General features: G+C 50.0%; 1 protein-coding gene across 2 annotated transcripts in view; it reads left to right on the top strand.

Moving 5' to 3' along the window:
- Window positions 1–23,172, top strand: part of SLIT3 (slit guidance ligand 3) — a 529,219-nt gene that overhangs the window by 375,809 nt on the left and 130,238 nt on the right. For both annotated transcript variants that reach the window (XM_037057739.1, XM_037057738.1), the window contains exon 6: window positions 19,424–19,495. In XM_037057739.1, the coding sequence (XP_036913634.1) occupies window positions 19,424–19,495 (72 nt within the window). The remainder of the gene's footprint in view (window positions 1–19,423; window positions 19,496–23,172) is intronic.

Here is a 23,172-nt window from a genome sequence, read left to right as displayed (position 1 = left end):
GTTGGGCGTCATCCAGGAAAGCAAAAGGTCACTGGTTCGATTCCCAGTCAGGGCATAGGCCTGGGTTGAGGGTTTGGTCCTGGGCAGGGCATGTGCCTGAGGCAGCAGATTGGTGTTCCTCTCTCTTTCCCCTTCCCTTCCCTTCTTTCTAAAAAAAATTATATATATATATGTGTGTGTAAAATAAATAAAATCTCTTTTAAAAAATTGAAAATAAACATACTCCTTAATCCACTGGTTGAACTGTTATAAATTTACAGCATGGGGCAACAGGAGGTTTACAGTTGTGAGTATGCAAAACACCACGTTTATTCTTGCATTATTATTTGTTAATTATTGTATTACTTTCCATCCAAACAACGGTGAGCCTCCTTAAAGATAAATTTATACAAACCCAGAAAAGGTATAGGTAAGCATCAGTTGTAGAGAGATGTCTCGGGAGCCCCCTAAAGCCCATCAGTAGGAAGCCGGTTAAATGAATCATGGCATGTCATTTATGGGACTGTTACGGGGTAGTTAGGAGCAAAGAGACTGATCTTTATATATGATACAGGACAGCCTCTGATGCTGATAAATGAGAGAAGAAGGTGCAGGCAAGTCGCTACAGTTTCTTACCATGCTTGCTTTTAAACCAGTATGCTTGTAGTTCTCCTGTGCTTTTCTATATGTGAAATGTTTGTGGACAAATTTATAGACAACTCTAATCATTGCCGCTGGAGAAGCAAAGCACCGACTTGGAGGGAGGTGGGGGAGGGGGTTGCCTGTCACTCTAGACTCTCGGCTGCTCCCCGACTTCCTTTTTCACATGCCTGAATTTACGTGTGTAAGAAACGTGTGAGTTCAGGAAACCCATCTGATCTCAGCCCCAAGAATGGGAACACACCAGTGTTGCGTCATTCCCTTGCACAGAATACGGGCGTGTGCTTTTTTCCTGAGCAAGAAGAACTGGCAAGACTCCTGAGCCAGCCATGCCCCACGCCACCTGTGTCTGTCACAGTTGACCCTCCGTAACTGGCCACTGTGATCGTTACCATTGTCATAAGCGCCACCACACTGACCCAGGGGGTTGCCTGGCAGTTTTGAATGGGGGAATTATTTGTATTCCACGGGTATCTCTGACTGTGGCCTTGACCGGCCCTGAGATACGTTTCAACAACGAATCACCAGCGACCAACCCCATGCGTGACCTTTGGAAAATGAATTTGCCTGTCGTGGGGCCATCCCCATTTCTCTTGCCCAAGTAAAATGTCAATTAGATCACTGGCTCAATTTTGCTTTTGTCTACTCAAGTGTTTTCAGCTCACCACCCCGCACACGTTTGCTCTCTTCCTTCTTCTACGAGAAGATTCTGCACCCCAAATCAGAGTGTGCTCCCGGTGCTGCGCAGTCACCCATGGAAAAAAGCCGGTGCCTGGCTTCATCGCGGGGACACCAATGTTGAGTCACTCTGTAGTTGTCTGCAAGTCAAACTCCGTGGTGGAAACCGACTGCCTTTGTTTTGGAGGTGTGAGCACTTCCGGTCAGTCTTGTAGTGTGGGTGTCCCTTGAGGGTCATTTTTCTCTTCCTTCCCCTGCAGCGTGCCAGACAATAGGGAAGTCAAAACTTTCTCTTACAGGCCCTTCAGCAGTCATGGACCAAAGAGAAAAGGATGGGGAGGAGGGCATGGCTGCGTGGCAGTGACTCAGCCCAGAGCCGTACCGGGGCCAGGACACTGCCAGGCAGTGAAACCTCGATGAACGGAATCAGTTTCCAGTTTGCCACCGGAACTTGAAGACATTTCACAGGGGTGGGAACAAAAGGGCTTTTCCAAAAGTGCCCTTCTGCCCCTGCCTGTTCCTTTCCATCTGCCCTTTACTGCCCGTGCCCTATTTTAAATATTCCACAGGGATAAACTGGACCCTGGGCATGTTTTCTTTCCAGCTACAGGAAAGCTACACAGACCACAAAGCCAGGATTCTCAGCTGTAAGCCTGCTTAAGAAATGGTGCTTTTCTGTTCTCTTTCTAAAGCGAAGGCCAGTCTCTCCTAGTTACATCTCTGATGCTCTCGCTGCCACGAGACAGCAGCTGATGTTAAAAAGTGTTCATCTTTGCCCTGTACGTGAAACCCCAAGGCCTCCCAACTAGGGGTTCCTGCTTTGATTTTGAGGGTCTTCTTGGTGTCTCCAAAGTTGAACTGTTTGAATCAGACCTTTGCTGGGTCCTCTCTACCTGTCGCAAGTCATTGTAAAACGAGGGCTGGCCCTGAATGTTTTTGTTTGGGTCCATCTGGAAGTTGCCTCACAGTGTCTGCACCTTGCCAGCAATTAAGACGCCCAGACACAGTCTGGGACCCTCCGTCACCCAGTACAATTGAGTCGTGCGTGTGCAAATTTCCCCCGCTGGGTTGTTTGTTGCAGAAGGCCAGCCTTCTCCGTGGACTCTCAATCCAAGACCCTTTTCTGGAATCAGCTCCTTAATTCAATTAGATTTCCTGAAATGAAGTCCTTTCTTTGCCCACTTACTACTGAGAGAAGTACAAGCCGTGCTTTTGTAACAGGTGGTTTGGCCGGCATGCGGTTCCCCCGCTGCAGCGGGCCTCCGTGCCTGTTGAATCAAGGACTTGGAATTAGTCAGAGACTTGCCAGGGAAATACAGCCCACCCCTCTTTTTTTTTTTTTTTTTTAATGTGGTGATTAAACTTGTCTAGCATCATTCAGACAGGGGGCAGAAGTCGTGACCAAAACCTGGATCCCTTTGACCTGAGCCTGGGTCTCAATTCACAAAGGTGACTGCTTGATTACACCGGGAAATGAGAGCCATTGGAAGGAAAGTTCCTTGTGACCCAGAGCTCTCCTGCCAGTGAGAGGCAAACCCTGTGCATACGGGACCACCCAGGGAGCCACGAAGCAAGGGGCAGAAGCAGAAGCCAGGGAGAGTGCAGGCAGCAGCCTTTGTTGAGGTTTCCTTGGGAAAAGCCAGGCAGGGCAGGGTGACCAGTTAGGGATGGTCTGGGCTGAATAATTCCCAAGGGCCTTGGGGCTTAGCAGCTGCACCCAGTGGCCTGAGGTCTGGCCCAGGGTGGTGTAGGGAGGGGAAATGATTGCTTGGTGTGTGACAGAGAAAGGAGGTAGTTGGGGGTATGGACTCAGGATTTGGTTGGTTTGACTATGAATGACAGGTTCACTGCCAAGATGTTTCCTATCTCTAGGAATTAACTAGCTCTGGGAGGGGCAGTCTCTACCTAGTCAGCAAGCTCCGCCTCCCCACACCCTGCTCTCCACCAAGATGTCAAACTCATAAAATACAGAAAATGCAAAATAATGATGACACACCCCAAGTTCCTGGGACTCCTCAATTCCGACCTTGAAGGACCTCAGCAACTTAAAAGACAAAACGGATTGAGAGAACCAAGCGCCCCTGAATTCTAGGGACATTTTAGACTTGATGGATGCAATTTAGCTTCATTTACTGTCTTATTTTTTTTCCCACTGGTATATTATATGTTCTTCTGTCTCTGAGGAGCGTGTGACCTAAGGGGTTCATGAGCAGGTCCCGATTGCTCTACCAAATGCCATCTCAGGACCTTAAGTAACTTTCCTCTCTCTTATCCTCACTTTCCTCTTCTGTTACAAATGATGGACTTGGGCCCGATGATCGCGCAGTTTGCTTCCGACGCTAACATCCCACAGCATCCGTGGCAGTGCTCATCCCCCGAGGGCTGGGGTCTCCTTCAGCAGGGCTGGAGGCCACCGCAGGTGGTAGCGTTGATGACCTAAAAGCAAAAGGTGATGCTCCAGTGAACGGATAAGTAGGTGAGCAGGTGGACGTTTCCCAGGATGTCTCCGGGTTACACTTTATCATCAGGGCTTAAAAAGTAAGTCCAAGGAAAACAGTCCTTAGGGCTGGACGACTTGCTTACTTCATCCCCTTCCTCCCTGCTCTCTTTCTCCTCCCACTCCCAAGTGAACAAAAGGGTCCCCTTCCCTGAACATGCGTGAGCGCACACACACACACACACACACACTCCTCCCACATCTTTTTCTGAAATATGTGGGGTGCATGAAATAGCAACTGCTGTCAGACCCGAAGTTGGGCAAATACAGAGACGGCACTTCAGTCTCATTGAAAAGGGGTTGTCAGAACAGTGCCACGCACTCAAGGTCTCGAAAGTGCTCTGTCAAGCTCTAACTTGATTAAAATTGAAAACCCCATTGCTGGAAAACCAAATGTGAAATCGAATTCTCTTTACTTGCTCTTACATCCCGAAGCCTGAGCTTATGGATCATCCCCAGCTAATTTATGCCATCTTTGTGCCATACATTAATTTTGAATATATTTGTTGAAAATTTCCTGTAGCTTGCATTTATGGTTGTCAAAGGGGCTTTTATCTTGAAAAAATGGTGCTGGTTTTAATTACAATTCTAAATAGCTCCATAACCGCTGTGAACCCTGGATTTACATCATCTTTATGACAGCCGCGCCGATTCCTGCTTTATTGATTTTGTCATTTGCTTCATTATGGTTAATGCAGACCTTTTGTGCAGACACAGTTCTGGGGATGTGCTCGTCTCGGAGGGGTTCGCAGAGACATTGCGATGGACAGAGACCCCCCCACGCCCACCGCCGTGCTGACCGAAGGGAAAGTCCGCTCAGGAAATTGTTCCAAAGTGGCTATCCATCACTCCCAAGGGAAATGTTAGCTCTGCCTGGCCAACCCTCTCCTCCGCCCACGTGGGTCCCGACTTCTCAATCTTGGAGCCTGGCAGGTGGCACTGTTCGGGGTGGCCGGAGTCCCGGGCTCACCCCACCCCAGGCCGAGTCTGTGCTCGGCTGGGAGACCACTTTGGGCAGCAGCGGTCACCCCCGGACACATGTCATGTGCAAACTCCAAGCCTCTGTGCCCCAGGATATTGGGGTGTGCATGCTTTGTGTCCTCTGCCGAGGCCAGGAACGGATGGATGTGAGGGACTTAGGAGGAAAATGGAAACCTTGAGTGGGCAAATTTGAAAAGAAAATTTTTAAGGGAAAAAAATTGAATTAGGGAGCTTGAGAAAGTGTAAGAACACACACTCGTTTCGTCAGGCGCAGGCTTGAGAAGGCTCTGGACGCCCATCCAGCAAGGGGGTCGCTCCAGGGCCCTCCGTGCACAGAGGTCAGGGGACCCTCTGGAGGCAGAAAATGACACTGTTGACCTGGACATGAGCATTTTCCCCCCTTGGGTCCAACCTCCAAGTGCCGTGCGTTTCCCAAACCAAGGGCCCTGGGAGAACTGACCTCTAGCTGGGGTATAAAACAAGGCTGGGCTTGCCAGAACGAGTAGTTCAAGTCCGAAGGTTGTCTCTGAAGGGGCGGGGGGGGGGGGCATTGCTAAGGTATGTCAGTGGTGGATCTTGGCCCAGAGTGGCCCTGCTCCCCACATGCCCATTCTCAGTGGCTATCTAGCTGTAGCTTCCTGAGGCCCCTGTAAAAAACTACTGAATGCTTTTGGCAAGTCATCTCCGAGACTAACAGGAGGGAGAGAGGCGCCGTTTCTGACCAGGAAGAGGAGACAGCTCAGAGACGAGGCCAAGCTCAGAGACACAGCCTGGGGGAGCCAGAGCTGCTGGACCCCGACCCACGTTCTAACCCCTAACCACCCAGAGGCTCCCGAGAGCTGGGCTGGTCTTACCCGAGAAATGTTGTGCGAGCCCTGGCTGCTGGCTCAGTTGGTTGGAGCCTGGTCCCAGGTGCCAAAGGGTTTCGGGTTCAATCCCAGGTCAAGGCACATGCCAACGTTGTGGGTTTGGTCCTAGGTCAGGACCTGAAATTGACAGTCAGGAAGCAACTGTCAATTTTTTCGTGTTACATTGATGCTTCTCTCTCTATCTTCCTCTCTCTCTCTCTCTCTCAAATCGATAAACATAATTTTCGTTAAAAGAAATGCTCCATGAATCTCTACCTGACAGGCACAGCCGAGGGTTCTGCATATGGGACATTTCTTGTGAAACAGTTTGGCAGAAGTTAATGCCACATTTCATTCATACTTGCATTTTAGGGAACTTATTGTTTAAACCTACAATGCATTAGAACATCGGCATCCTCACTGTTCTCGACAGGTAGAAACTCCTATTTATGTTCTCAATATGCTGCCTTGAAAATAAATTCTGTCTCCTGGGCCAGCGCCTGTAACAGCCAGAAGAGAAGCCCGACCTGTGGGGACGGGGGCAGGACCGAAGCTCCGCAACCCCGAGGGGAGACCGAGGGCAGGGGCGACGAACAGGAGAAATCACCTGTTTCACACCTTCGTTGTACTGAGGGGGCGGTTTTAGAACAGAGAAGGGAGGCGCCGGCCCACCTTGTCACTTGATTCCCGAGCAAACTTTTTATTTTTTCCACTAAACCACACTGTCTCAGATAAACCGCTCCTACTGGCAAACGGGGAAAAGAGAAGCACTCGTTTCTTTTTCCCCAGCATGGTGCTTACCCTCAGTGCTGCCCTGAGCTCCCTGTGTTTCTTTCCCTGTTCTGGAAGCAGAGGAGGAATCGGAAGCTGACTTCAGGCTTGTCGCAGCAGCCGCACCCACGAGCCAGAAGCCGTGGCTCCAGACGTGGAGGCGTGTTGCTAGAACTGACCCCTAACCTTGTCCCCAGGTGGGGCCCGGCTCCGTGGGGCCCTTTCTCTATTTTGTTCTTCTGGCTTCATCCGGCCGTTTTGGATTTAGTCAGCTCCGAGAGACCAATGTGCCTGCTCCCAGTGATCCTATGACACTGTGAGAACTCGGAGCTAAGCAGTAGGGAAACTGATGCCCCACCCCACCCCCCCGCCCCCTGCATTTTCAACTGGTTCTTCCCCAGCAGCCTTGCCCCTGGGAGGCCCAGGCAGGGATGCATGGCTTGTCAGATGCCTTTCACTGCCCCTAGGGTTAAGGCCAGGCCTCTGTCTGAGCCTTCACCGACAGGGAAACCCAAGAACCAACCTGAGGAAAGGCGAAAGGTAAATGAGGAAGTCAGGTTCTGAAATGCAGATGCAATCTACGGAGTCACCTGTGTGCTACCCACGGAGAGGAGAGGGGCGAGCAGGGGCATGGAAAATACAGAAGGTTTATCGGGGCGTTCCATAGTAAGTTACATAGTGTCTCATCACTGGGGTGTACACCTGAAACTGATAGAATACTGTGTGTCAACTGGAATTGAAAAATAAAAAACGATTTTTAGAAAAGAGTGGCTAATCCCACAACATTTTATATTTGACTTGGGAGTCGAGCAGGTGATTTTCCCCGCCTTCCGTCAGTTTTGCCGACTTCCTCCTCTTTGCTTAAACCAATTTTATTTTTGCCTGAGTGTGGAGTGATTGGTGGTTTCCCCAAAGCAAGCTCGGAGAGTTTTAAAACTTGCTATAAATAGTCCCCAAAAGTAGGTGCGTTGGATTCTGCCCAGTTTCTCTCCTTCATTCTTGTTGCTCTTCCAATGCCAAGAAACAGCTTTTCCCACCAGACAGACTGGGGTTTGCAGCCTGAGGGTGCCCAGTGGGGGATCGGCCAGGGCTTCCCTGCCTTTCTTTGTGCTGTCCTCTCAGGAAAGCCACCCTCACAATGTGCCTCTCTCCTAAAGGTCCTCCTTGTCACAGAAAGAGTGAGCTCCCCTTTGTTTTTTTAGGTAAAATCGAGGTCACAGAATTAGCCATTTTAAAGTGCACCATTCAGTGGCACTTAGTGTATTCACAGTGTTGTGCAACTGCCATTTTCATCTATTAAAAAAAAAAGGGAAACGCCTTATCCTTAAGAAGTCATTCCCCATTCCCCCTTTACTCCCTGGCGACTTCTAACCTACCTTCTGTTTCCAAAGAGGACCTGGACCGTTCACGTAAGTCGGCTGATACAAGAGGTGTCCTTTCGTGCCTGAAAGGACCCTCTTGAAAAGAAAATTTTCAAGAATTTTAAAAATTTTCGTACAAGGGGCCCTTTCACTTAGTCTTCAAGGTTCCTTCTCGTTGGAGCACGTGTCGGCATTTCACCCCTTTTGGGGGCAGAATAATACTCCACGTTAGGTGTACCCCACAATGTGTTCGTCCACCCACCCATCCGCTGATGGACATCTGGGTCACTTCTGCCTTCGGCTACGAAGAGTAACGGTGCTGTGGACATTCGTGGGCGAGTTTTGTTTGTGCGCCCGTATCGGCTCTCTCGGGTCTGTCCCTCACGGTGCAGCTGTGGGGTCATCTATGTGCTCCATGGTGCACGGGTGGGAACCACATCATTTTCCACAGCCACTGCCCCGTTTGACCCCCCACCAGTGTTTCGGGAAGGTGTAGCCACCCTCGTGGGTGTGAGGCTCCTCACTGTGACCCCCCCAGGGTCTGCACAGAATACCTCCCGTGTGCCAGGCACTATGGGGCGAGTGCAGGTGGGAGCAGGGCCGACCTCGCCCCGGGCTCTTCTCTTGCCAAAGAGTCCGGGCATTCATTATTCATTAGAAATCATAGTATAGAAAAAGAAGCTGGCCTTTTTCAGGGGTATTTCCCCTCTGCGTGTGAGCCGAATGAAGTTTTCGGCGCTGCCCATGTGCTGAGTTTTGATGGGCTTTGTCCAGCAGCTAATTACAAGGACCTTGATATCCCCCTTATGCTGAGCTTATAAGACACATTTTAATCGGCTTCTGCTACCACAAAGATACCTTTGAGTGACGCCTTGCTAATGGCCACTGACCCTGCACATCCTGGTGTGTGACCTTCTTTGGGCTGCCCAGTTGCTTCGGGAGCCGTGGCTTGGACTTTTGGAAGACAGGCCTGTGTCACCACAGGGGAAGGCCACGCCTGGGAAGGAGTGATAAAATCCGTGCTATTTGCCACTTGCCTGGAGGAAAGAGCCGTTTCCCTGGGCGCGTTTCTCGCCTGCTCAGGAACGCACTGTGTGGTCCAGCTCGGTGAGAGGGCCACCCTTCATGTCCAGTGGGTGACCAGTCGCCTCCTTGGGGGGCGGAGCAGGTGCCTGCCCATCATCTGAGCCACTGCAACTCAAATCAGTCAGCTTCCCCCAACGATCCTGGGAAAGTCGAATGTCCCAGGAACACCAGGGAATCTGATGGAGGACACAGGGGACAGTGGGGGGACACTGTGGAGCGTGCAGCCCTCACCTGCCACCTCCTGGGTAAGAATGCCTGCTAGCCAGTGAAAGCAATGAGGTCCCAGTGGTGAATGCCAAGACAAAAACCTTGACTTTCTCCACCAGCTTCTTCCCGGCCTCAGATAACTGAGCTAGACCATGATGCAGTCAGAGAGAGTGTGCCCCTCTTTGCACCCGGAGAGTCGGAGGCAGCTGGGATAACAAGGTGGGTGAGCCCCCAGGCTCCCGGACCAGGAACACCATTCGAGCCTGACTCTCTGCTGTGTTGCTGAGTTCCCTTGATGATGCTACACAACCTCTCTGAGCCTCGGTTTCCTCCTTTGTTTGGGACTAGTCCCACGGCTGGGAAATAAGTGCTTTCACGGAGGGATGGCCAAAGGGCCAGGCGGGTTTCCAGAGAGGAGTTCACTTTGTCTGAGTCTGTGCGGGAAGGTGTCATAGAAGGTATGGCCCCTGAGGAGGGACTTGCTGGCGGGGAAGGGAGTCCCCAGACAAAGGAGGGGGCAGGACTGGCCAGTGTGAGTGAGGCACGAAAACGTGTAAGTACTCGATGCGTCCATGTGTCGTGTAGAGGGGTGTTGGGCAGCACCCTGCTGAGGGGTCCGGGCTGTTCACCGACACGCAGCCTGGCCTGCATTCCCCGTGTGTGACAGGCCTCGGCGTGGAGCTGAGACACAGAGCCCTCAGGGCCTCACATGCCTTTTCTGTAAAACAGGGGTCATGTTCTTGGGAGCCACCACCACTGAAGGTGCTCAGCTCAACACATGACCTAAAAGTAGTAAATAGATAGTACCTGCAGTCATTACTGGGATTGTGTTGTTGCCATTTATAATGTAGGGAGTCCCGAGGATTTATGGACCGGTTAAGGAGCATTAGGATAAAGAAATTATACACCACAGGTAGATGATAGTCTGGCACTTGACTGGTCTAGGTGCTCGGGACGTGGCCTGAGTGGTAATTAATTGAAAACGACCACCAAGGAATGAGGTTACATTCTGCAGTGGGAATTGCGAATATGGGCCCGTGAACAGCATCCTCTCCGTAAGAGGGAAATTTGTATTTCGTGTAGGTTTCTGGTGGCTTCTCATATTTCAGTGTCATATCCGCTGGAGAAGTACAAAAAGCACGTGAGTCAGGACTGCTGCCCTCAGTTCAGACAGCACTCATTGAATACCGCAAGTAATAGATTCTTTGGTCTGGAACAGGAGAAGAAGGGATAAAGAGATAGTCTCAAACCACAGAAAGATCTAAGTAAGATGAACAGGAACTTTTTCTTGAGAATCTCGTAAGAAATTGACCTCAGGCCACATAGCTTCCAAGCTGAAAGAGAATTTAGAGATTATGTAAGATGAATTCCTGCATTTAATATTTTTTATTGCAAAGCAAAGAAAATTAAGTAATGCCACAAACACATTTTCAGAGTGCATACATTTCATTACTTTCGTACTTAGAACTTCCTTTCGGGTTAAGTGTTATTACCTTCATCTCACGGGGGAAGAAACTGAGACGCGGGGCCCTGGAGGGCGTCTTAGTTCACTCAGCCTGCTGTGGCAAAATACCAGAGACTAGGTAGCTTGTATGCAGCAGGGATTCATTTCTCAAAGTTCTGGAGCCTGCAAAGTCCAAGATCAAGGCACTGGCGGACTCTGTGTCTGCTGGGGGCCTGATTCCCAGAGGGCTGTCTTCTCACGGCCACATCACAGTGAAGGGGCCTCTTTTCTAATCCCATTCATGGGGACTGGGCCTTCATGGCCTGGTGACCTCCCACATGTACCCCCACCTCCTAACACGATCGCCTTGGGGGACAGGTTTCAACATGTAAATTCAGGGGTGACACAAACATTTATCCTGTAGTACCCAGCCCCTACCCGACCTCCATTCGTGTTCTTCTCACACACAAATACGCTCAGTCCATCCCAACAGATCCAGACTCAGTCCAGCATCCACATAAAAGTCCCAAGTCCAAAGTGGCATCTAAAGAGCATCAAAATCAGGTACGGATGAGGTTCGGGGATACTCATTCGGGCGAGACGGCTCTCGGCTGCCAACCTGTGTCTGCAAACCACCGTGTTGGGGCACGCACAGCGCACTCCCGACCCCAAAGGGAGAAACAGGAAAGGAGAAAGGAGTAACCGTTGGTCCTGAGCGAGCCCAAAACCTTAAGACTTGAAAATGACCCCCGACTCAATGATCTGCCTCCAGGACCACAGGGGCAGTTGCGAATCACTGTGTTCACATGTCTACACATTTATAGGGGTGTAGTCTTCCGTTTTACAAACTGGGCAGCAAACATTGAGAGCCTCCGAAAGGTTAGTTTGGGTTGGAAATGTGAGTCTGTTCCAGAAAGCCGGCCATCTCTGTATGAGATCTGTGCGGTGCTTGTAAAGGCGAACAGAGCTCTTTGCAGCGTTGGGGGGCCGTCGTGCCTTCCTGGGACACATTGTCCGTGCACCGTCAGGGAGAGAGCCGTGACTTCAACCCAGTGCAGTGCCTGCGGCTTACGGTCCCGCGTGTGAATGGAAACGAGCCCTCCGCCTGCCTGGGCTCCAATGCCTGCAGCTGCGTCAGCCTAGGAGGGAAGTCTCTGCTCCAGCTGCTGCTCCGTGGTCACCCTCACATGGCTGGGCTAGTTTATCTCTAGTCCCAGAGGGGAAATTTCTGAAACCTCCATGAGTGTGAGAAATTTTATAAACTTACTACAGTTTGTGCTGGTTGGTTAAAAAAAAAAAGAAAGAAAGTAAAAAGCAGAGACATGGGAGATAACTTTCAGGCCCATTTACGAAAGCACGTTTCATCTTCCCTGTGTCTCTCTCACTCCTCTCGGTGCCAGGGAGGAACCCCAGGTGGTTATCACTCAAGAGTGTAACTAGGGAAACCAGAAACCTGCCCCAATTGCTATGGAGACAGCCTTTTATTTGTTTGGCCTCTTGAGTATTCATGACATCGTCAAGGCTTCAGAGTAAAACACAGTACTTCTTACAAAGACATGTTCGTTCCCAGTGAGGAAAGTGGGGAATGCACACTAGAACATTTCAGCTACGTTTGGGGCTCCCACCAGCCTAGTCATGGGTGTGTTTGCAAAAGGATAGCTCGTCCCTCTTACAGTGGAGACGTGAGGAGCCTTTGGGACCAGACATGACTGCACACCGAGTTTGTGACTCATTTCAAGGTGTGGGGACACTGAGGAAGGGGTGATGCACTGAGAATCGATTTCCAGCGGGGTCGGCGCGAGGGGTGTGAGGAGTGAACAAGCACCACAGTTGGCCCGGGACTGATGAGTGTCCCAGGAGGCTCCAATGCTAAAATGGGGAAAGTTCCAGACAAACTGGCAAGTTGGATGTCCCAGGTGCATAGCCCTTTGGTCCTAATAACATATCGACACAAGAAAAGAAATGGATTTTTAAGGCAAGCAAGCCTTGAGACCTTTTGTGAACGATAACCAAGTTTTGTTGGTCCCTTGGTCTAAAAGTTGGTGGGGAACAAATGAAACTCTCTCATCGTGAAAATGGACTGTTTTCCTTTGATTTGCTTTTTGTTTGGTTGGTTTGGTTTGGTTGTTGGTGTCTTTACTTTTCTAGAAATGTAAGAACTTGGTTTCCAGCGGAAACTCATCTCAATTAAATGGGAGCCTCAGCTTCTTCCCCGCGACTCTCCTTCACGCTGACTAGGTTCACAGGGATTCTGCCCCTGCATTTTCCGGCATGAGTCCGTTTGCCAAGTCTCCAAAAAAACCAGAAATGACGTAAACACAGAAGTGGAGGCACTGCTATTTCACAGGGATGTGTAAAGCACCCCTCTCTTCTCCAAGTTCTGGCACGCCTCTTCGGTGCCAATCCATCATCTGTGTTTGCACGTGGCAGAGCTCACTTTCAAGAGCGTCGATGGGAGTGGGCGCCGTCACCCTCCTGCTGAGAAGCTGCAGGTGTGGAGCAGTAACAGGATCCATACTAAGCAAAGGTATCACAGGAGCCGGGCGGCACAGTGTGCGGGACGACGCTTGTGGAAATAGACTCCTGCTTCCGTTTTTAACTACGCCAAGGCAGGACGTCCTGACCCGAGAGTTGAAGTAACCCAGGACTCTGTTCTCGATGAAGTAGGTTCGGTCAGTGGAAGCCTTTAGAACACTAACCATCCCTTGATTACCTGAGTGAATCTGTAAATGCGACTGGTACATTCCGGGTACATTAAATTGTGGCAGTCAGCAGTCACTTACTTACAATACTCGTTTGCAATTACATGCATATGTAAGGTGAGATCACATGTGATCATTATGTAGGAAAAATAGGCATAAAGCCATCACTTCTATGGACAGGGATCTTGGTGGCTTCATAAATAATTCATGGGTCAGCAAACATATCTATATGCATGGATCCCAGGGTCTGGTGGGCAAGTGTACAAAACATGCGAAATAATACATTCACCTCTTTTTGTGCTCGTTCGCGATGTCATTTTAATGGGGAATCACAGTAGCTCCTTAATGATGAGACTTAGTGACAATTCATTAGCAGACTGTGGCTCAGATCAAGTGTTTGATTTGCCTACAAAGTGTGACCAGGACTCAATTATGTGAAGTGCATGCATTTCTTTTGAACATCATTTTTTTTTCCTTTCGCTAGTGAAAATAACCTTGAGTTTTGTTTCTTTTTTCTTTTGAAGACCCCAGTTAGCAGCAGCAAATGCTTCTGTAATTTGTTCTTCAATGATGATTTATTTTTTTAGAATGTTAAACCTCCATAAAGAAAACAACTTCAGAATTGCTAGCCGGTTTCTTGTTTTCTGCTTAAAGGACGATTGGATAATGGGGGAGAAAAGAAGCAGCATGTCAAGGCTACTTCATGTTTTGTCTTCTGGCTCCTTTTAAAAAGAAAGCAGGACTTCCCCCAGATACATATATTTTTAAATACTGTAACATTTTGTTTCTCCTTGGTGTAGAAAAAGAAGTACACTTCAAATATGTATGTGTATGAACATACATATTTCGTCAAAAACAAAGCCAAATTGGTTTAGTTTTTAGGGTTAGCTGACACCTTTTAAGCTCTTGGAGATGTAAAAACTATAGGTGGTAAACCTTCCAGATATTTTCAGAGGCTGTCTTACACTTCATTCTCTCTCTCTCCCAAGTACCTAATACAGTGTGAACATCTAATAAGACTCAGTGGCTGTTATGGGTTAATTCATTGCTGGATTCCGAGACCATGAACTTGCTCTGAATTTCTATTCTAGCAAGGCTCCCCTCTCGAATTCCGTGCAGAAGTCTTCCCACTTGCTTCGTCTATTTTGTGTAGACCGTTTTGCTCAGAAATGAGCAAAGGTGCTGAACCTTAGCTACCTCTCTGGTTTAGCATGAGGAGGACGGCAGGGAGGTGCTGCCAGGAGAGAAACGCTGCCCCTGGATTTGGGGCCCAGAGCCCTAGCACCCTGAGGCTGAGTTTAACCCTCCCTGGGCCGAGATGCCTGGGGGCCTAGGGCATCTGCGGGGGGGGGGGGCGGGGGGCAGGGGGGAAGGAACATCTGGACCGCAGTGCCTGGTATGTAGAGCTTGCATGTGAATAACTAGCTGGGAATTCTGCATTTCTTTGGAATGCAAAGAAATCAAAAGAATCATGGAATTTTCTTTCTTTCTTTCTGCTCTTCTGGTGGTTGGGAGATAGGTAGATGCTCTTAATATTGTAACCAGGTTTTTTAAAGCTTATCTTTAAGAGTTTTGCTATAGCCCTGACTGGTATGGCTCGGTTGGACGTCCTCCTGCAAAGCAAAAGGTCGCCAGTTCGATACCCAGTCAGGGCACATGCCTGGGTTGCAGGGTTTGGTCCTTGGTCAGGGCATATTTGACAGGCAACCGATCTATGTTTCTCTCTCACATCAGTGTTTCTCTTCCTCTCTTTCCCTCTCCTTTCCCCTTTCTCTAAAAATAGATAAATAAAATCTTTAAAATAAGGATTTAGATATTTTTCAAGTTTGTGAACCACAAAATAAGTGTATTCTGCCTCAATTATGAGATTTGAAATGTGCCTGAAAGAGATGAACGGTGCTAACATCACACGCACAGCGAGGGAATTCTTACAAAAGCGCTCTCTCCCTGCCTGCTGTTTGTAGAGTTTATTTTCAGTCCTCGCTCACACTGGCTTTTCTTTCTGACTTGTTTATATTCTCAGAGTACAAAGATACAGTAGCCAGGAAGCTTCTCTCGGGGAGTCTGCCTTTACCTCTTGTCTGAGGATCCCTTTCTAAATGGACTCGGGTATCATTTTAGCACTCGCATTGTTTGCTGAAATCCAAGCTGCCTGGGGAAATTAGAGCAGTTAATTTAATAGCATTTGGGGCTTCTGGGCTTATTCACAGGCAAGAGAGTGTAAATCAAATCGAGTATTTTGTCTAAAGCCGAGGACAATGAAAGTTACCTCCCAAAAGTAGCCAGCCTGCCCTCCATCCACGGCCTTCTTGCTCCTCATCTTCCCCCTGAGCCCCTGGAAATCTTACTTAATCCCAAGTAAGGGATGTCCCCAAATGCTCCCCAGCATCCGGGGCTAGGCCAGAAAGACAGCACCCTGCATGGTCGTAGAGGGAACACTGGGTCATTGTGCATTTGTGGTCGTAGGGCCACAGGGTCGCAGCCGTGAGCGTGGCTCCTGGCTCAGAACTTTCTGCCATATGGTTTGGCCCCAGCCCCACCCAGCTTCCCATGGAAGGGCTCACTCCGCAGACACCCGGGACCAGCTGCGCCATCCCCAGCACTGTGCCAGCCACTGGCGTGGGCTATTTTGTGCGTTGAGAAGAAAGGAGTCAGGAACCATGTGAAATGCACTTCTCATTGCCAAGGGGAAACAGAAAGAGCGTCATCAGGCCTCCTAAAACAGCTGGGGGTCCTGTGCCCGTTCCCCAAGTTCCCTTGAGCTGGCCCCGTGAGTAACAGCGTTCCATGTGAAGTGGCTGGGGGCTGTTTTTGGTTGATTTGGGAGAGGATCTTTGAAAAGATGCAGACCTTTGACCCGGAGCTTAGAGCACACAGTGACATCAGTGGCCCCCATCCCACCCCCCCCAGAAACACACTGCTGTGTCACACGCTCTGGCCGTCGCTCCAGGAGGTTCTGAGTGTTCAGCAGGGCTTTGCTCCCAACTTCCTCACAGAAACACTGGCCTTGCCTTTACCCCACCTCGCCGCCCCGTGCTTCAGGACCAAGTTCTGTGTGTCTGAGATGCACTTGAGAAAGAAAAGAACCCTAGTCTGAACCAAGTGCAAATTCACTTTGTTTTAGGGACCTACTGCATTTTTCAGACCATAAGCTGCACCTAGGTTTTAGAGGAGGAAAATAGAAAAAAAAAATTTTTAAACAAAAGATATGGTAAAATATTTAATAACATAAATAACATAATATTTCACCAATGTAAATATAAAGCTACATTCAGACTATAAGACTTACCTCCCCCTTTTCCTCCCAAATTTGGGGGTGCATCTTATAGTCCAAAAAAATATGTTCGCTTATTTGCGGGAAATAAAAGGATTGATGGCCGGCAGCCGATGAGCTTTTTTACAAACACTCAGATGCCTAGTGCCATGATTTCATACACTCGCTGGGAAGTGAAGTAACTTGGGTTTTTGTCTGCCTAGCGGGACCCTCCTGGGCCCTGGGGGGCCCTGAAGACTCACGTAATGCTCCGTGTATCTTGGGAATGAGTGTGCCGTCTGAGGCCGGAGTGCAGTTTGTCTGTAGTTGGAAGGAAAGGAGACCATCTAGGTCATAATACATAACTGTCCTCCAGAAAAGCACACTTAAACATGTAAATATTTTACATTTTGATACACTTTGTGTGTTCTAAATTGGCCTATGAAATGCACCCACAGAGATGCTTATACTGAAGCTCAGTTTTCCTGTAACTGATAAACAACGAGGCGTCAACTTGTGCCGCCCACGGAAAATATTTAAACATCACGCATCACGTAATCGATGATGCACCAGACACCCCTGCCCCTGGCCCTGCGGTGGCTGGGTCCTCTCTCAGACTCTTCGGCCCCGCCACGGCAGGACACTGAGCAGTGGATTTTCTTATCTTTTCCACATCTCCTTCCCCTGCATCTTTCATAATCTCTTCCTACCACTTCATTTTTGTTCTCTTGTTTCTGTGAGTTTCTCTTCTCCCCTGCAGATTGCATACGTTCCATGTAAAATTCTACACATTTGGAGGGTCCTGTTTGGTTTCTAGTGCTCTCGAAAAGAGAAAATAACAGAAAACCCTTCACATATCCATCAAATAAACAATATTCTAAGTGGCAGGGACCTCTTTAACATGTCTGCACAAAAGCAGGCTCACAAACCACCGTCTCTACACACTACCCCGGACTTCCCAATCTGATGATTTAGAGACTTTTCTACTTAAGAGGATGGTGCCGTTTTTGCCGAATTCAGCATGTTCATGGAACGATTTCTCTGAGCCAAAAGCCGGCCCCGCTGATGTCTGCTTGGTAAGGTTTGGTGGCCGTGGCGTGGGGCAAGGGTCCTTGATGCATCGGCCCTTAAACTGATGACAAGTCTGGAAGCGGGACAGCATTCCTAGGCCCCTTTGTAGACCTCCGCAGGGAATCGGCGGCCCCACACTCCCGGGGCACCTATGGAAAGGACACTCAGCGATCACGGCAGGAGAGGGTGCCGGAGAATTAGCGATGGGGGGACTCAGAGACTCCAAGAGAGGAGGCATCTGCAGGCACTGTGAACTCCGCGCCCAGAGCTCGTGAGCCTACGGTGCTTCTGCTTCCTGAGATGCCCGTTTCCTGTTTACTTTTCCATTTCAATTGTCTAGTGTCTTGCACCGTGAGCATCTATTGAAAGGATCCCGCTCCTAACACCGCATCAGAGCCTGTCTGTGTGAGACACTCACTGATCTGTCTCCCTGCACATAGCTCACTCCTGTCCTTTCACACAACCCTGCGTCCGCACACTTTTCAGTGACAATAGCACTTTAATTTTAGTTCTGCTGTTAGCCGACGGTGAAGCACTCCGTGAGGGTTATCCAGTGGCACTCCGACACGTTTTGCAGGGAGTGGTCTCGAGACAGGTTAGCGCAAGTTACAAACGAAAATTCCAGCGCCAGGAGGCCTCTTCACCTGAAAGGGGCTGATTTTTTTTTTTTCCTGAGACAAAGGAAAGGAAAAAAGAGTCAATGAGGAAGTTTTCTGATACAGCCACTTCCTTCAGCCAGCCGCGCCCCCCCACACCCCGCAAAGACCAGGCTGTGTTCTGCACACACAATGCAAAATCATAACCGTTTTCCGTGTAACATCTTTTTTAGAAATCAAATGAGGCGTGTATAATCTACGACCTTTAAGTTGGGATGCGGTCCTGGGAAACATCCTGACTTACACAGCAGATGTATTTTGATCTGAAGATAACAGCCTCCATTTGTTATCTCTCCATGGAAATGCCTCTGTCCCCAACTCGACTGTGTACTAGTCAAGGCATCTTTCCCAAGGACATTATTTTCATGCTCAGAAGACGGGAAGGGGAATAAAAACGGAGTTCTGCAATAGGTGCCTCTAATTCTCCCCAATTTAGATGTAAGAGGTGCATCTTTAAGGCAATAACCAAATCCCTCCCCCCACCCCCGATCAGGAAGGCTCCTGTCAGTGGATTTCTTTAATGTTGATGGTGGTTGGTGCAGTTTGAGGGAATCTGTATTTAGCCAGAAAAAGCTTCAGGAGAATGACCTGCCAGATGGGCCCCCTAGCAAAGCACAGAGGCATCAAACCACCACAGACATGTGGTGCTTAGAATAATAAAAAGACTATAAAATTAGATTAGTTGAGTCTAATTTGGAATTGGTATATTCCCCATGCACCCTCGCCGCTCTTGGGCAGATCAAGCCTTGAGATGTAGCACTGTGTCGGAAGACTGCAACTTCCAGTAAAGGGAGTCTGGCGCGGGGGGGAAAGGGAAGAAAGCATGCTGGGAGGTCTCCGAGGGCAGCGCAGTGACCTCCAATGATTTACAGGCCTTTAGCTTAATGAAATTGTTTCAGTGACATGACGGTAAGAGCTCGTAATGGATTGGATGCCCTAATGTAATGAAATTACTCCCTTCTGCCTAAAAAAAAAATGCGCAATTAATATTTACTGAGACCTGGCAGCGTTTGGTGCGCTCGTCTGTGTAGTTCTCTCAGACAGTCAGAGAGGAGAGACGGAGCAGCGTGGCAGACAGGCTGGCTCTGCGGGAGCTCCTGGCGGGGACGAGCAGAGCCTGCAAGGGGTGGAGGGACCGGCGCTCCAGTGACCGGGGACGCCCGGCCGGCCCGCCGCTCCGCGGCGCTGCCCCCGCTCCACCTTCACGCTCTCCCCTTGCTTTTCCACAGGCAACTGGACAACAACCACATCAGCTGCATTGAAGATGGAGCCTTCCGAGCGCTGCGCGATCTGGAGATCCTGTGAGTTGATTTTGCGGTCGCTGCCTGGTGAGCGTGTGTGCGTGCCCGCGTGAGGAGGCGAGAGGGGGAGTGCGTGTGCAGGGGGTTCCGTGCCGGTGCGTTTCTGGGTCTGCTGCTGCAGTGCTACGAAAACTGGGGACCGGAGGGACGCCTCCAGCTCACTCACCTTGGCCAAAGTGTTTGCAGGCAGCGAAGTGTAATTTCTCACCTCCCGCAAACTGGGGCTTCTGCTGATGAAGTCTCAGTTGAGCCCTTTCTCCCCACCCCGGTGCTCTCACAGCGCGTGTTGCTGGGCAAAACAGATGGACCAGAGTAGCCCCCCAGCACCTGCCTGCGCACTCAGCGGAGGGGTCTGTCTGCCTGCGGCCCTGCAGGAGGCAGGGCTCAGGTCTGGGAGACCAGGGACAGTGGCAGCACCAGGGGTCAGTAGGGAATCACCCAGCATGAGAAAGGGACCTTGGCACAGGACTGGGGGGTGCCAGCCAGTCAGGCTAAGTCCAGTCACTGTGTTCCTTCTGGCTCTCACTTCAGGTTGCAATCCCAACTTTAAGCAATAACCTCCCAGTGGTGGGGGTGGGGCAGGATGAGAGGAAGCGGACCCCTCCCCAGGATCCCACTTCATAGACCCCATCAGGGGGCTGCTTCTCCGTGTGCGGGGGGGTTTTCAAACAGGTCTAGCTAAGGACACCTGAATTCCAGGGGGAAAGTCAGCTAGGAGTCATCTTTGGGGTCATTCAAACTAAAGTTGAATTGTGTAAGAAAACATTCGGATTGATCTCACCCTAAGCTACACTTCTAGCCGCCCCCGGTGGGGGCAAGGGGGCAGGGAAGCTGGAGAGGAGGGGAGTCAGCGGGGCAGCCCTTGTATCAGGAGACTCGGGTTCAGTCCTGACTCAGCTCCTAATTAGCTGCGTGACCTTGGGCAAGTCCCTTCCACGCTCGGAGCTGAAGTTTTCTCATTTGGAACACGAAGGGGTTGGCTTCTATGTCTTGGGGGTAACTTCTCTCCTAGTGCTGTGATTGCGTGGGTCTAAAAATGATTCTGACGGTAGAGTTCCATCCAGTGAGCGATAGGTGTGGGATTTATTGAGCATCCCCCTGAAAATAAAAAATCACGTAGTCACCAGGTCCCATATCTCTGACTTCCAGAAGAGTGAGTAAATGTCAAACAAATAAACAAATGCCCCTTTACATGTAAAAGGAGAAGTAGGAGGGCTTCCTTTCCACCTGGCCCCGCAGACAGTAGCGCCGGGTTGGAGGGATCCTCCCCACGCTGCACGAAGAGAAAGGTGATTCCAAGAGGAATCACGGGAAGCGAGAGGGGTTGCTGAGGCTGCAAGCTGCTGGAAATCTGATGATAGCCAAGGATTCCCAGCACAGAAAAGGCAGGCCCCACAGCCAGGGAGGTCAGGTTGTCATTCCTCAGATGGATGGTCTCTCCTCACCCAAACTCTGACCCCGGAACTGCCAACAAATGCACATCTGCCGGGGAGAGGAGGCCAGCCCAAATTTAGTAACCTAGGATTTCTCTTATCAAGAGGCTGGAGCCGAGAGGGGTGGGCACGATTTTCCCTGCCTACAAAAAAAAGGCAGGGGCTGCGAAGGAAAGGGCTGCGAGGCGATTGCCACCCTATTCTCGGGAAGGATGAGAAAATTCCTTGGGAAGAAACCGGGAAAGGGAAGTCACCAGCTGCCACGAAGCCACTGGGAGGCCCCCAGCAGCCTGCAGCTTAGCTCCCTCTCCTAGGCTTGGCGGTGTCTTGCCTCCCCAGGAAGGCTGTCTGGGGACAGGGAACTTCGGCTTTGCAGTCAGACACACCGGGGTGTGGGACTTTGGCCAAACGACTCACCCTCTCTGAGTCTGTTTCCTTAACGTTACGAAGCAGTTTATTTTATATATTTCATAAGGGGGGGGGCTCTCCACGTGGTCTCTCTTCCCCTTCCCTCAGTGCCTCTCACCCATGCCCCACCCTGGTAAAGCCCTGTCCAGGACAACACTGGACTCCTCAAAAAAGTGGGTACCCAGGTAACCTCCGTCTCTCAGACTTGAGGCTCACAAACCTGTGATGGAAAAAAGAGTTTCCGTTCTCCATCATGGCAAAGAGCCTACAGGATCTGATTAGTTTATCTTCTCAATTCCAAACAAAGCTAGATCAATAGCTTTGTTTCAAAGGCACACTCATTTGCCTTCACGTGGCTAAGTACTTAAAATTAATCATAATCAGTTATTCCATGGGTTTTTAATTTCCAGCAGAGGCACATAGCTCTGGAACCATCCATCTTAACGGTGAGCCATTCTGAATTTGGCCAGAACTGACATCTCCATTTAAAGGAGCTCCCCTCCCACCCCAGAACCTTCCAAATCTCAACCGCACGTCGACATTTTAGCATACTTCTCTGTAACCACAGCGTAGGCACCATAAACAATCTTGACAATCAAATAAATAGGAACTAAGTGAGGGCATGTCATGTTGACTTAATAAATTCTTCCGAGAGCGTCAGGGAGAGAGAAGGGAGCGCAACACCCTTTCCCCAGAAAGGCCTTCTTTAAGCATCTAAAGCCTTCCAAGGCTGCAAGTTAAGAAGACAAAACATAGTATTTCAGGGGTCTTTTCCATCTGATGTCGTACAGCATGAAGGACAGAATCAGGAAGGACTCGTGCTGACCTTGTGGAAACTCTCTCCGAATTGACTTATGGAAAGTTTGTGGGCCCTTGAACAACATGGGCCTTAGGGGTGCTGACCCTCGCACAGTCAAAAATCTGTAACATTTGACCCCCCCCAAGACTTAAATTGTCCCTCAGTATCCACGGGGGATTGGTTCTCGGACTCCCCACAGATACCCACATCCTCAGATGCTCAAGTCCCCTGTATAAAATCGTGTAGATCAAGGGTATAGAGTTGGCCCTTCACAACTGCGGACTCCCAACCTTGGGTAGAAAACAGTCCAGGCATTTAGTGAAAAAACAAATCTGTGTGTAACTGGACTTGCGCAGTTCAAACCCACGTTCAAGGGGCAGCCGTGGTAGTGGACATGTCTCCCGTGGGATCACCCTGTGCTTTCATCTTTTCCGCAATGGAAACACCATTGAACCTCTTTCCGTCACGACTGAGGTCAGTTTTACTGGTTCCATGGAAGGAGAACGTAGGAGATGAGTTGGTAGGAACCACTCCCTGGCAGTGGAGAGAGAGGAAACAGTAAAACGTTGGAAAAGACTGAAATCTGCCCCCCTCGCCCTCATTTCTGGCTTGTGCCCCGTGAGGCCCAGCCGGCCCAGAAGGTGGTGGACAAAGGAGGGAGTCGCCACTTTCTCTCTTGCAGTAGCCGGGAACGGGATAAAGGAGAAAAGCGGAGTAAGGCGAATCGGGGCTGCCACAGGGGAGGAATCCCAGTGCAGTGAAAATAACCAGCATTTGGGCAGTGGCCTGTCCTGACGCTGTAGCCAGAGCTTTTACCTGTGCGATCCTTTGCGTCCCCACCATCCAGCCATGAAACTGCCGTTCTCGTTGCCCTCATGGTACAGAGGAGTAACCTGTGTCAAAGAAGCTGAGTAACTGGTTGACCAGCAATTAGGAGAGCCCCAGTGATCACCCACCCTTCCAGGCCACCTTCCTGAGCTGGGCCCCCAAGGCTCTCGTGCAGTCGGCTCCCCAGAAGCCTGGCCACGGCGCACTGT

Source organism: Sturnira hondurensis, unplaced genomic scaffold (genome assembly GCF_014824575.4).
Source record: "Sturnira hondurensis isolate 20B ecotype Veracruz unplaced genomic scaffold, ASM1482457v3 Scaffold0009733, whole genome shotgun sequence".
Classification (NCBI taxonomy): Eukaryota; Metazoa; Chordata; class Mammalia; order Chiroptera; family Phyllostomidae; genus Sturnira; species Sturnira hondurensis.
Note: the sequence above shows the minus strand (reverse complement) of the source record. Positions and strands in the feature narration are given on the sequence as shown.